This window comes from Sabethes cyaneus, chromosome 3 (genome assembly GCF_943734655.1).
Source record: "Sabethes cyaneus chromosome 3, idSabCyanKW18_F2, whole genome shotgun sequence".
In the NCBI taxonomy this organism is placed as follows: Eukaryota; Metazoa; Arthropoda; class Insecta; order Diptera; family Culicidae; genus Sabethes; species Sabethes cyaneus.
Window position 1 is genome coordinate 166,437,111 of NC_071355.1, and position 12,818 is coordinate 166,449,928.

The 12,818-nt window shown below is 42.3% G+C and overlaps 1 protein-coding gene across 1 annotated transcript in view; it reads right to left on the minus strand.

The window, feature by feature from the left end:
• LOC128740385 (uncharacterized) overlaps positions 1 to 2,938 on the minus strand; it is a 45,070-nt gene extending 42,132 nt beyond the window's left edge. Inside the window, exon 1 of the mRNA XM_053835926.1 lies at positions 2,865 to 2,938. Coding sequence (XP_053691901.1) covers positions 2,865 to 2,938 — 74 coding nt within the window. The remainder of the gene's footprint in view (positions 1 to 2,864) is intronic.
• Between the last annotated feature and the right edge of the window lie 9,880 nt (positions 2,939 to 12,818).

The window sequence follows — 12,818 nt, forward strand, 5'->3', positions numbered from 1 at the left end:
ACAAACGAAAAAATATGCACATAAAACAGTTAAAATCAAAATTGGGCCCCCGGGCCCCCCCTTCTGGTTACGTGGCTGACTGGACAAATAAATAAATAAATAATTTTAGGAAATTTTTGATTAAATTCGTTGGCAAACTGATTAGAGTGACTAACAAATTGATTAATCGAGTAATTGTATGATCATTAATAGCAAGATTTTAATGTATTCTATAAATAGATAACCCCAAATTACCCATTTGGGTATTTTTTCTCAAAATTTTCGGTAGAAGTTGTTGAGAATGTGCTGTTTACAGTCTCTCATCGGAACATAGGAAAACAACTCGAAATCGTGCACTCAACGGAGAGTCGTGTGATTAAACATTATTACGAAACTCTGAGCATCGAATGGAAGGAGAAATGCAGTCAGAATGGATGTTCTATTAGTGATTAGGATCACAAGCGTGTCCTGACAGCGTTTAAGTGGAATCCCAACGCTTCGGTCAGGGATGTGGCCTAAAAGTTGGATCTGTCCAAATCTTTCGTTCAGATAGCCAAGGAGGGACTGCATACAGGGTGTTCAATAAACTCGAATACACTTTAAAAATGTGTTTAAAAAATGAACCCCACCCCCTTTGTGTTTTATGACGAGCCGAGCTTGAGACGTTTCTTAAAAGAAAAGCACCTAGGCCATGGGCATCTCGTCCCAGATCTTGGAAATGAGCTTCTTAAATTGGTCCATAGTGCTCACGTTATGTTCGCTCTGCGTGGCCAGCATGTACGACCATACATAAAAGTCCAGGGGATTAAGATCCGGGGAGCTGGGAGGCCACAAAGTCTTATAGAGAAAATCAGTCAAATTCTTCCGACACCACGGTTGGACGATATTCGCCGTGTGGGCCGGTGCGCCGTCTTGTTGAAAGACGCAATGATCTTTCCCGTAGAGGTCACGAAGTGCCGGGGCCACAACCTTCTCCAGAACCTCGGTATTATAGTACGTGGCTTTGATTCTCACGTGTTTCTCGATAAACACCAGTGGAAGCTTCCCACGCTTGGATACGCCCCCCCCCAACCCATCACCGACGCGGCACTCTGGAACCGCAGGATGTTTATGTGGGACGGGGGGATGCTGGCCAACGTCGTCGCCCACAGCCGATCATTTTGGACATTGTGCGGCTGTTGCAAGAAGAGAGTTTCTCATCAGAAAATACGAGCTACTGACCAGCGTGCCACGAAAGTATCAGTTTTGCTCTGTCCAGCCTCTTCTTGGTTGTAGCCTCCGTAACCCCATGAACCATGCGTTTCTTGTACGGCTTGCATCCCAGGTCCTTCACTATAATGGTGTGGGCAGTCCCGATCGACACATCCAGGTCAATAGCGGTCTTCTGGATCGAGCGGTTCATTTTACGACGAACCCGATCCCTCACCACCTTGATGGCTGCTGGCGTCCTCGCCGAACGCGGCCGCCCGGATCTAGCACGGTCCTGGACGGATGGTGTTATAGATGAAATTACGCTTCACCTCGTGGGATTTCAGCCGCCGAAATATGCCGCCGGGTCGCTTACCTCTCGCAAACAACCTTACTACGACGTTGCGGTACTCCTTCATCGTGCGCGGTAATCAAATAACAAATGACATGAAGTCGACACCTTGCGCGTCGGTTTGCCTATATATAAGGCTAAAGTTGACACCAATACCAATACACAGAATGCACATGATGCGCACATACCCAACGATGAAAAGTTGTATTCGAACTTATTGAACACTCTGTACATATAAATGGAAGAAGGTTCCAAATTGTGACGAACGGCAAAATACGGTGGGAAAGTCACGGGCCCTGAAACAGTACAGATGTTGACTCATCTCATCATAAATGCTGAAGACTTGCGACAAGGCGGACTTCCGGTAGCTTTCGGGGCTACTGTTCTTTACCGCCCAGCACAAGTTTGATGTTCCGGAGGAAAAAAAGAAGCAGAAACTTTCAAAGTTTGCCAAGAAAAACATGAATTGGCAAGCGATCAAAGCAAAGCCTAGGTGCTACATTCCGTTATCGAAACTTGACCTTCTGTTTTTATACGACAGACTTCGCAGCCAGCTGTTAGAGTACAGGACAATTGCAGGACCAGTTGCTACGATCCTATTGACTTTAACAGCCTCTCCCAGCCGAGATTCGAACATACGACGGCTGGCTTATTAGGCCAGCGTCATACCTCGAAGCCAACTGGCAAGCGATCAAAGTTCCTAAAAAGGAGACCTAACAGAATGCTCTAAAGTACTCTGTAAGATATTACTCAACCAGGAGTTTATTACTGGATTCCGTGTTGGTGCCTTGCTCTGCATTATATTGGAGCAGATCGACGAATTCCAAAACTCTTTTCTGTCGGTGTTCGTTGAGATCGAAAAGGCATTCGACCGACTTTACTACGAAAACATCTGTCAAGTCTTAAAAGGGCAGTTAGAATACCGAAAGTTCGGCATGGTTGCACTGTACTAATTGTACTAATCTGTTGCGGCAATTTTAACTGAGCAGTGGAGCCTTTAATGAGCTGTAAACGGGCTTTGTAGTATTGGGTATGTAGTATATTACGCACAAGTTCTGTGGGAAGGTGAACCAATTGGTACCGATTAGGTTTAACGACGGCCCTACTACTGATCGGATATCACACAGTTAGACAAATCTTCCAGAAATGACGGCAATATAAAGTCCCCAGACGTCATATATCTATTGACTTCAGGGCAGCATTCGATACAATCGAGATTGACAGCTTTGGTAGCTTTCGTAGACGACTTTGACGTTATTAGTAGGAATTCAGGAATGGCAAAGACAATCTACGCCACATTAAAAGTGGAGGTTCACTTCAAGATTACTTCTAGCGCAATCCATACCTTTCGACTTGGCCAAGAAGCTCAATTTTTTCGTCTGGTTCGTCCAGCAGACAATGAAGCGGGTCGGACCTCATGTCCTCAAGGTTAGGAAGGTGCCCCACCAAACCGTTAGACAGAATCCAGTGGCTGAATCTCGCGCTAGGAAGCTTACAGTGAATGGTTGGTGCAGCCAAAATGCATCGTAATGGACGACGAGATGTATATTAAAGCGGCCGCCATGCAGATCCCCGGCCTGGAGTTTTTCGTTGGCAAGTCAGGCGTTACGTCTGGATGTTGCGGAAAAGATCCGGAAGAAGAAGGTTGATAAATATGCCATTCCATGGCTGCGGCAAACTCAACAAGCCGTATGCCTAACAAACGGTACCATCATCTGCCAAATATATATTTAAAGAAGAATGCTTCCAGAAGCGCTTGCTGCTCTTTCTCCGGTCCCACGAAGGTGACACTCTGTTTTGGACGTTTCTGGCATCGTGCCATTACGTGAAACCGGCGATGGAGTGGTACGAAACCAAAGATGTTTTTTGTGCCACCAAACTTGCCAGAACTTCGTTCAATAGGAAAATTCTGGTCGATTATGAAGGGCAAGCTCCGCAAAACGGAGAAGGTCTTCAAGAACGACCAGGGTTTGAAAAAACAGTGGATGACAGTGTATAAGAAAGATAATATAAGTGTTGCACAGGATTTGTTGGATAACGTTAAGTCCAAGGTTCGAGCATTTAGCCTAGGAGAGGAGGTTGAATAAACCAACTTCGCAAAAACATAACTAATATGTGCTTATTTATTCCCTGACAGTTTCAAAAATATCCCACTTAAAATGAACTTTTGGTGATCATTCTTGTCTGTTGCATTTTTTTCTACTACGGCATTTAATCATCGTATATTCCCAGGTAACCAATAAGCATTTCCAATGCAATTTAAATGCAAGCCAATAAGCATTTAAGTTGCCTTAAATGTTACATAAATGCTATTTTGGCAAAATATGCGGCTACTTTACTGCTAGCCCTCTTATAGTGCTGACAATGCTTATTTGCAGCTAGTTACCGACAAGAAGAATTTAAATAGAATTGTGGATGCCAATTTACAACAACTATGCAGTCAAAAGGCTGATAAACAGCAACTTGCAGTATAAAACGCCAGGGATGCTAATAAACGATTGATTTACTGCTTATACTAATGCTTATTGGTTACCTGGGTTATGATGTACGGAAGTAGGTATAAATATATCCTTTGGTCGTAATTCACCAAATGCATTTGCATTTGCTATAAAAAAAATCTTGAGAAATTTAGAAGAACTGCAAAATTAGAAGTGTAATTTGTGACAAAATAACCTTATTTCCGTTTTTCCGTAATGCTGTGAGTGCATTATTTTTCTTTGCTCTAACTTTCTGATAATTAGTATAACAATATTGCTGTTTACTAATAACAACAGTAGTTAAAATTGTATTCTTTAAAATTTATATCAAAATCGGACGATATAATTCAGATAGAGAACGGAGACTGAAAGTCTCAAATAACCCATTAGAACATTTACGGCGGTAACTCTTGAATAGTGCATTGCAGTGAGTCGAAATATTATTACTCGATCAGGGTTGAACAGTCAATCTATTAATCTAAAATCCGTATATCGAACTAACTGTCTAAAATGTGTTATGATAAGCATGTGGTGTGTCTTTGTTTGAAATGTACGGCGGCATGATGCCGAACCACTCGAAACATTGAATGAGTGCGCGCCGAGAAGTACTTTTTTCCAATCCGTAATAAAAGAGCATTCAATTCACAATAGTCACCTAGTAGTAATCGAAAAGTCCTCAGCGGAAGTACGGAATTATTGTTACGCTACGGAGAAAATCGCAAAGCAATGAGTGCAAAGCAAATTTTGGTGAAAGCTTTTGCTCTGGTACTGGCAATGGAGTTTTTTATGGTGGCCAACAGTAATGTCGACTGTCAATCTGTTGATTCTTCCGAATCTGTTGGAAACGAAGCGGAAATTGAGCAAGTAAGTTGCACTTGAGAACAGATGTTCTCCAACCTGAAATGTATACGTTTACTGACAGTGATATTTGTTATAGAGCAACATAATCGATGCTCCTATCGTTTGTCCCCCGGGACAGCTGCCGGACCCTAACGGAAAATGTCGACCATACTGGGGCAGAAGAAGACCCGAAGAGTGATTTGTGTTTGCTTGAAATTGATTTTTGTAGCGGTATCTGTATACGTGAAATACGATCTACATTGCGTGTAATTTGTGTAGCTACAATTCAATTATCTCGTTACCGGATGTAATCGATCAATGATAAAAAATAAATGTTACAAGTAATTTAATAATACTGTTATAATCGGTTGGCTAACTCTATCTAAATTGCTATTTTCCTTTCCTGTATCTTTTCGATTGATCATAATTATATTTATAATTATATTTGTGATTTATTATCAGCAGTGATTTATTTATTTCTATTGTTTGTAGTTAAAAGCTTGTTTCTAAATATCAAAAGTTTTGAGTGATACCAAACATGTTTGGTATATTATGACATTCGTTGGGGCTGTACTCTATACTTTGTGATGACATTTACTGGAAACACGTCACAGGCGAATGTAAAATACATCATTTGCCTCGGGTGGTGGTCTACTCTCCTTTTGCAATCGTATACGGCATGATTGTTCACGCCAGAGAGTGACCGATGAAGTTGATATACCTCACTATGAATTTCGATACAATTTACCAATGACGTTGCAAATTTATTGTAATTCTACCTCCCACTGCTTGCACGTACAAATGCTTATCAAGCCTCCCGCCGCCAACTGCACGGAATGGTTGGACATCGTTACAGTGTACAATTCATTCCGTTGTAAAGCATCAGGGTGGAAAATCGAATTTTCACCATCGTCGTTCGATGACTTGCTGGGGCGGGGAAACTCAATTTTTCAACACGGTCCAGCAGAAACGACTGGCAATTTATCCACATTATGAGCACTGCCGAAGTCATCGTTAGTCAACGGGTGTGTTGAGGCTTGTTGTAGACTGCACCCGAAATACGGAAAGGTCAAATCCACTGCAGTGTTCGCATCAAGGTATATTATTTCATGCTGCACACAGGTATCAAACTAATGCAGCATGAGTTGTGGAATGTATAATAAACCCGGAAAGGAAGGTCACATCCGCTTACTTTGAAGATCCAATAACGAACCGTAGAACGTGCTCAGACATGAAGGCTTATTATAGTATATTTATGCATATATTTCCTCATAAGATACACTTTATATTATACTTCATAATAACAATGTATAATATGTATCGCATGAAGGACAATGATAATCTAGGTCACGTAGACCGGCTTTGTAAGGAAGCTTTTAGCTCTCATAATGATGTTAATCAAGGAAATTATTATACGTTTCTTAAGATGTGCTGTCACTAGGATAATATGTTACTTGCAAGAATCTATTCATGGGAACATAATTTAAGCACATATCGTGGAGCTGGTAGGGATGCTGAGCGGTGTCTAGAATCGGTGCACAATTCACCAATGATGTAGTAAAGTACCCTAGTTTGTCTAATATTGTGCTAAAATCGTTAAGAAAGGCACATGATCCTGACGGTTCGATTCAATAACAAAATATTAATAATTAAATAATAAATTGTCTTCTAAGTTATACTACACATTGTTATTAAAATGAAGTAAGCTGTAAGCGCCAACGGCAATGAAAGGTACTATAGTTGTACTACCAACAATAAAAAATTGATCTGGTACATTCGGCTTGGAGCCAGGCAACGAAATCGACATAGAATGGAAATTGTATGAATGGAATTGCAGATCGCGGAATTTCGCAGGTAGCGACAGGGTCTCACTCGTTGTATACAAAGTGCAGCCTTTTGATTCATTACAATGAGCAGAACTGCTGTGATAGTGGAAAATCATTCCACACAAATAGAAAGAGTTCACAAATCAAAGACAAGTGTTTTTCTCATCTTCACTGATATTAACTGAGAATCTTTCGACTTTGTTGTCGGCAGCGGCTGCAGATTGCAGTAAGTATAAAAGGTGAAGTGGCACGGAAATCGAATTTACCATATCCACCGTTTACTAATATGAAACGCATCTATGTAATCAAAGTGTTAAGGTTCTGTTGGTCCTCAATGAGCTGGTTGCACAATGTGCAGGTTGCTACCGTGGGAGAGAGAGAGAGAGAGAGAGAGAAACTACGCATCATATTCGAAACTGTGCAAATTGCAAATATCCTCAAAAGAGGAGCCATCCCTGACCAGAGCGATGGCGCATCTAACCTAAGAACGGGCTTTGTAGTGTTGAGCAGATTGCGAGACCGCTTGATGGACTGGACGGCTATCAACGAGAGGATATGTCTGTTGAGGATAAAGGGCGTTTCTTCAACTACAGCATCAAACACGTACACTGCCCTGTCCGTAAGAAGGTAGAGAAGAAAGCGTTCTACGCGCAGCCGAAGCCTGCTCCCCACGGGACATAAATATCGTTATCGGGGAAAGGAACATCTAGGTGATGATGTTTAGTGATAGGACCGCTTGGCTTGCCCGTCGACACGAATTATATCAACCAGTGCCTCCAGTGGTACATTAGCTTTGCAACTTCCACGTTTTTATCGATGGCTGGTTTTTCTTGAACATCACCATGGACTGGTAACAGTCCACGTGCGCCCAAAACTATCAACGGTATACAATTTGCGACAATATCGTCCTCCTCGGGTAAATATTCGACAATTGGACAACGGACAACCTGCAAGTTATCGGTTAGGTGCCTAAACTCGTTCAACTCGAAAAAATATTGTTAGAACTTTTTCAAGCAACATTGAACAGACCCAAGTAACATTTCTAAAGCCGCTTAGTTTTATTTGAGTTTTATTAAGATTTATTGCGGTATTAATCACAGTGCCGATTATCCAGTGGTTTTATCTGGTAATAAAGCAAATTTATTGTTGCTGCTTATACCTACTACCACGATAAAATTAGTTGGCTGCGCTGCATCTCTTATAAACAAGCCATACGTAAGGCGTAGTAATACAATATGTCGCGCCAATCAAAATTGATCTTATTGCGGTTGCTTGTCAAACCGCAATAAATCTGTTAGCTATATAGCGCTTTTACAGGGTATTCAATAAGCTCGAATACAACTTTTCATCGTTGTGTAAGTGCGCATCATATGCATTCTGTGTATTGGTATTGGTGTCAGCTTTAGCCTTATATATAGGCTAACCGAGGTGTCGACTTGATGTAATTTGTTTTTTGTTTACCCCGCGCGATAAAGGAGTACCGCAACGTCGCGTCGTAGTAAAGCTGTTTGCGAGAGGTGAGCGACGCGACGCAGCGACTGTACATCATTGTATGACATTGTACATGAACATCACACAAATACATTCTTTCAGATGGTTGCGATCACTAACGCTTATAAGCAGTAGTAACTCCCTTGGGATGAGAGATGGCGGTAGTAGTATCAGCCTTTGCTGTGTATATTCGAACCTCCTACTATGCCCAGTCGACCTACGCGACGAAATAAGGACTACGATTGGAAACTCGGGACATGGAAATTCCAATGGATTCCATGATGGAATTGCAAATCGCTCGGCTTCCCGGGTTGCGATCAGGGTTGCCACAAGCTCAGATTATTCTGTGTTTAACAGATATTTGAAAGAAATCGCCTGTACAGAATCTGTATGCACAGAATACAGTTTTTCGTCAATTACACAGATTAAACAGATTTTTGAGCTCTTATATGAGAGTGAAAGAGACGGAAATAGCCAGCAAAATGACTCTCCGTCTCTTTCACTCTCATTGTTTTGCCTTGGACAGATTTTAACACAGATTTTTTCCTCGCTGTACAGATGGCCAGATTTTTCCAACAAAAAACACAGAATTTTAAGTGGCATCCCTGGTTACGATAGGATAATCTATGATGAACTACACCCCCAAAACTTCGAAGTTGTAGCACTGCAGGAACTTCGCTGGACAGAACAGAAGGTACAGAAAAGCGGGCATCGAGCGGCTACTTTCTACCAGAGCTGTGGCACCACCAACGAGCTGGGAACCGGCTTTATAGTACTGGGAAAGATGCGCCAGCGTGTGATTGGTTGGCAACCGATCAACACAAGGATGTGCAAGTTGAGGTTTAAGGGCCGTTTCTTCAATTACAGTATCATCAATGTGCACTGCCCTCACGAAGGGACCCTCACGCAACGGGACGTGAAAATCGTCATCGGTCACATGAACGCGCAGGTAGGACGAGAAGCTATATATAGACCGGTAATCGGGCCAAACAGCTTGCATGCCGCTACGAACGACAACGGCCAACGATGCGTAAATATTGCAGCTTTCCGCGGTATGGTAGTCCGAAGTACCTTCTTCCGCCGCAAAGATATCCACAAGGCCACCTGGAGATCACCAGACTAACGAATAGAAAACCAAATTGACCATATTCTAATCGACGGTAAATTCTTCTCTGATGTCTCTGATTATAAACGTTCGCACTTACCGCAGTGCGAATATAGATTCGGACCATTTCCTAGTTGCAGTCTGCATGCGCTCAAAACTCTCGACGGTGTATAACACGCGTCGAAGTCGTAGGCCGCGACCCAACATCGAGCAGCTACGAGACACCGGAGTTGCCCAGGAATACGCGCGGCAGCTGGAAGTAGCGCTACCAACGGAATAGCAACTTGGCGCAGCAACTCTTGAAGATGGTTGGAAAGGCATTAAGACCACCATCGGTAGTACTGCTCTAGCGGCACTAGGTATAATGAATCCGAACCGAAACAATGATTGGTTCGACGGCGAATGCGAGTAATTAGTGCGGGAGAAGAATACAGCACGTGCGAGAATGCTGCAACACAGTATGAGGCGAATGTGGAGCGATATAAACAAGCACGGAACAGGCAAAACTCGGTCTTCCGGAGGAAAAAGCGCCAACAGGAAGAACGAGATCGCGAGGCGATGGAAGAACTGCACCGAACTAACGATAAACGTAAGTTCTACGAGAAGTTAAACCGTTCGCGCAAAGGCTATGTGCCGCAGGCCGATATGTGCCGGGACTCAGACGGTAATCTTCTCACGAACGAACGTGAGGTGATCGAGAGGTGGAAGCAGTATTATGGTGAGCACCTTAACAGCGATGTAGCTGAACATGAAGGTGACGCTATGGCAATAGATCTTGGAGCACGTGCAGAAGACTTCAGAATACCAGCCCCCAACTTCCAGGAGGTAGCAGAAGAGATCGTTCGGCTGAAGAACAATAAAGCGGCTGGGGCTGATCAGCTACCCTGCGAGCTGCTGAAATACGGTGGCGTGGTGACGCACTGGCTAGAGCTCTGCACTGGGTCATTGTCAAAATTTGGGAGGAGCTACTACCGGAGGAGTGGACGGAAGGCATCGTGTGTCCGATCTACAAAAAGGGCGACAAGTTGCTTTGTTGTAATTACCGCGCAATCACACTGTTGAACGCCGCCTACAAGGTACTCTCCCAATTTTTATGTCGCCGATTATCACCATTTGCAAAGGAGTTCATGGGGCAATATCAAGCGAGATTCATGGGTGCCCGTGCTTTCACGGATCAGTTTTTCGCGCTTCTGCAAGTGTTTCAGAAATGTCGCGAATACAACGTGCCCACGCATCATTTATTCATCGACTTCAAATCTGCGTATGACACAATCGATCGAGATCAGCTATGGCAGATTATGCACTACTACGAATTTCCGGATAAACTGACGCGATTGGTCAAGGCGACGATGGATCGAGTAATGTTCGAGTATCAGGGGCAGTCTCGAGTTCCTTTGAGTCACGAAGAGTGTTACAGCAAGGTGATGGGCTTTCATGTTTGCTGTTCAACATCGCTTTAGAGGGTGTGATAAGAAGAGCGGGGATAGACACGAGTGCTACGATATTCACGAAGTCCGTCCAGCTTCTTGGTTTTGCTGACGACGTTGACATCATTACACGTACCTTAGAGAGGATGGCGGATACGTACATCGGACTGAAAACTGAAGCCAAACGGATTGGACTTGTCATAAATGTATCGAAAACAAAATACATGAAAGGAAGAGGTTCTAGAGAAGTGAATGCTCACCTCCCTCCCCGGGGTTGGGGTTTGAACCCGGGACCTCGGCGTGAGAGACGTGAATGCTAACCACTACACCGGGACTGACTCTGTTGGCAGGGGATGTTGCTAGAATACCGGACAGCTACCCGGCTGCGAATTAAGTAATGCATCTTCTATCAAACATTTGGAATTATTTCTTAGAAACTAGATGCAAAACTTACCGTGGAAGAATTAATCGTGAATTTCACTATTACTAGTACAGGGATGCTCCAGTAATGGAGGGACTATGTCAAGGGATAGTATTTAAAGACAATTAGAACGCACAGTTTCCAATTGAACTATATGATAATATGGTGCACCATAATGTGGGCTTTAAATACAGACCAAAATTATACCATTCTGTTGGTTAACAGATATATTAACTATAACTATTGCTTTTCCTGACATTAGCCTGTGCTCCTAAAGTAGTGGTAATGTTCCTCTAATAGTGGAAAATTTGCTTCTAATAGTGGAATTTTGCATTTTTTTTAATAGTTGGTAGGCTTGTTAAAATGCTATGAATTATTACGAATTTCTTAGCCGATTGCACCTTATTGGTCTGTACAAAAGAAATTTGTAATTTGTGTACCAGCATCCTAAATTTTCACTACATGTACCTTAGATAAAACTGTTAACAAATATATATTTAACAATAGAAAATTGAAATTATTCTAAAGTCCGCCAAAATTATGAAATGTTTCGAGTTTCCACTATTACTGGTACACCCACTATTACTAGTACATCTACCCTAAAATTGTTCCAATAGTGGAATTAGAGTTTTGCTTTTCAAACTAAATTAATAAATAGTCGATGTTTTTATGAGCTTTAGAAATTACTGGTACACCTACTACTACTGGCGCATCTACCCTACACTATGATGTTCAACATAAATTATTTGTTGTAAAACTACCTCTATGACTTCCACTTATAATACCCCTTTTCGTAGCAGTAATGCTATTTGGTGATGAATTTGTAAACAAATTGTATTTTTTCATACGTTAACAACGGCTTAACAATGTAATTTAAATGTAACTTTTAAAATCAAATTTTTTTGAGCGAATGCCATGTTCATGAATCACGGAACATAGCAACAACAACACAACAAGTCCTGCCATGGATGAGAAAGGCTTCCTGTCAAAGGCTTGGTTTTAGTTACAGACCGATTAAGACTCTTATAGTAAGTGGATGAAGAAGTTATGATCCACGGTCAGGATTAATTCAGGCAAAGTGTTAAAGTATAGGAAATCCTAGTAACTCACCTATTAATTTGGTTTTGATCATAGATTATTTTCCTACTCTATTCTGCCCAGATAGTGAGATAAATACTCTTCTACATACATGCTTCGACAAACAACAACATAGCATAGAGCGATGCTTTTCTATACATAATTTATTTTATGTTTCATCAGGAATTCGAAAAAGCTGGCGTTTCTGCATAGCTAAGCAGAAAGTTCGAAATAGATAGAACCAATAGAGTTGCCATGAGCCTGATAGAGTGTGCTAATTTCCTAGCATAGAGCTCCCCTTTCGGCACCACAATCAGCAGATTGTTCACTGGAATTGGGGTTGCGTAACTAACCGATCGTGAAAGCTCGTGGGAGTCTAGGAGCGCTCTTGTGCCGACCGCCGTGCACGATTTGTGGTCAAAATTATATTCACCGCAGAGCCTATTATTGGATAGACTGGGACTATTTCTGTAACAGGCACCGGGCACTGTGTACGTACCGTGCTTTGATTTCAGTTTTATGCTTCCCAAGGTAAACAAATTGTGATTCGGCCAGCAAAGGGTGGTAATTGAATGAGAAAATCGATTGCGGTGGGGTTTGAAGTTTCAATAATTGATAAAGTTTGTTTTGCGATG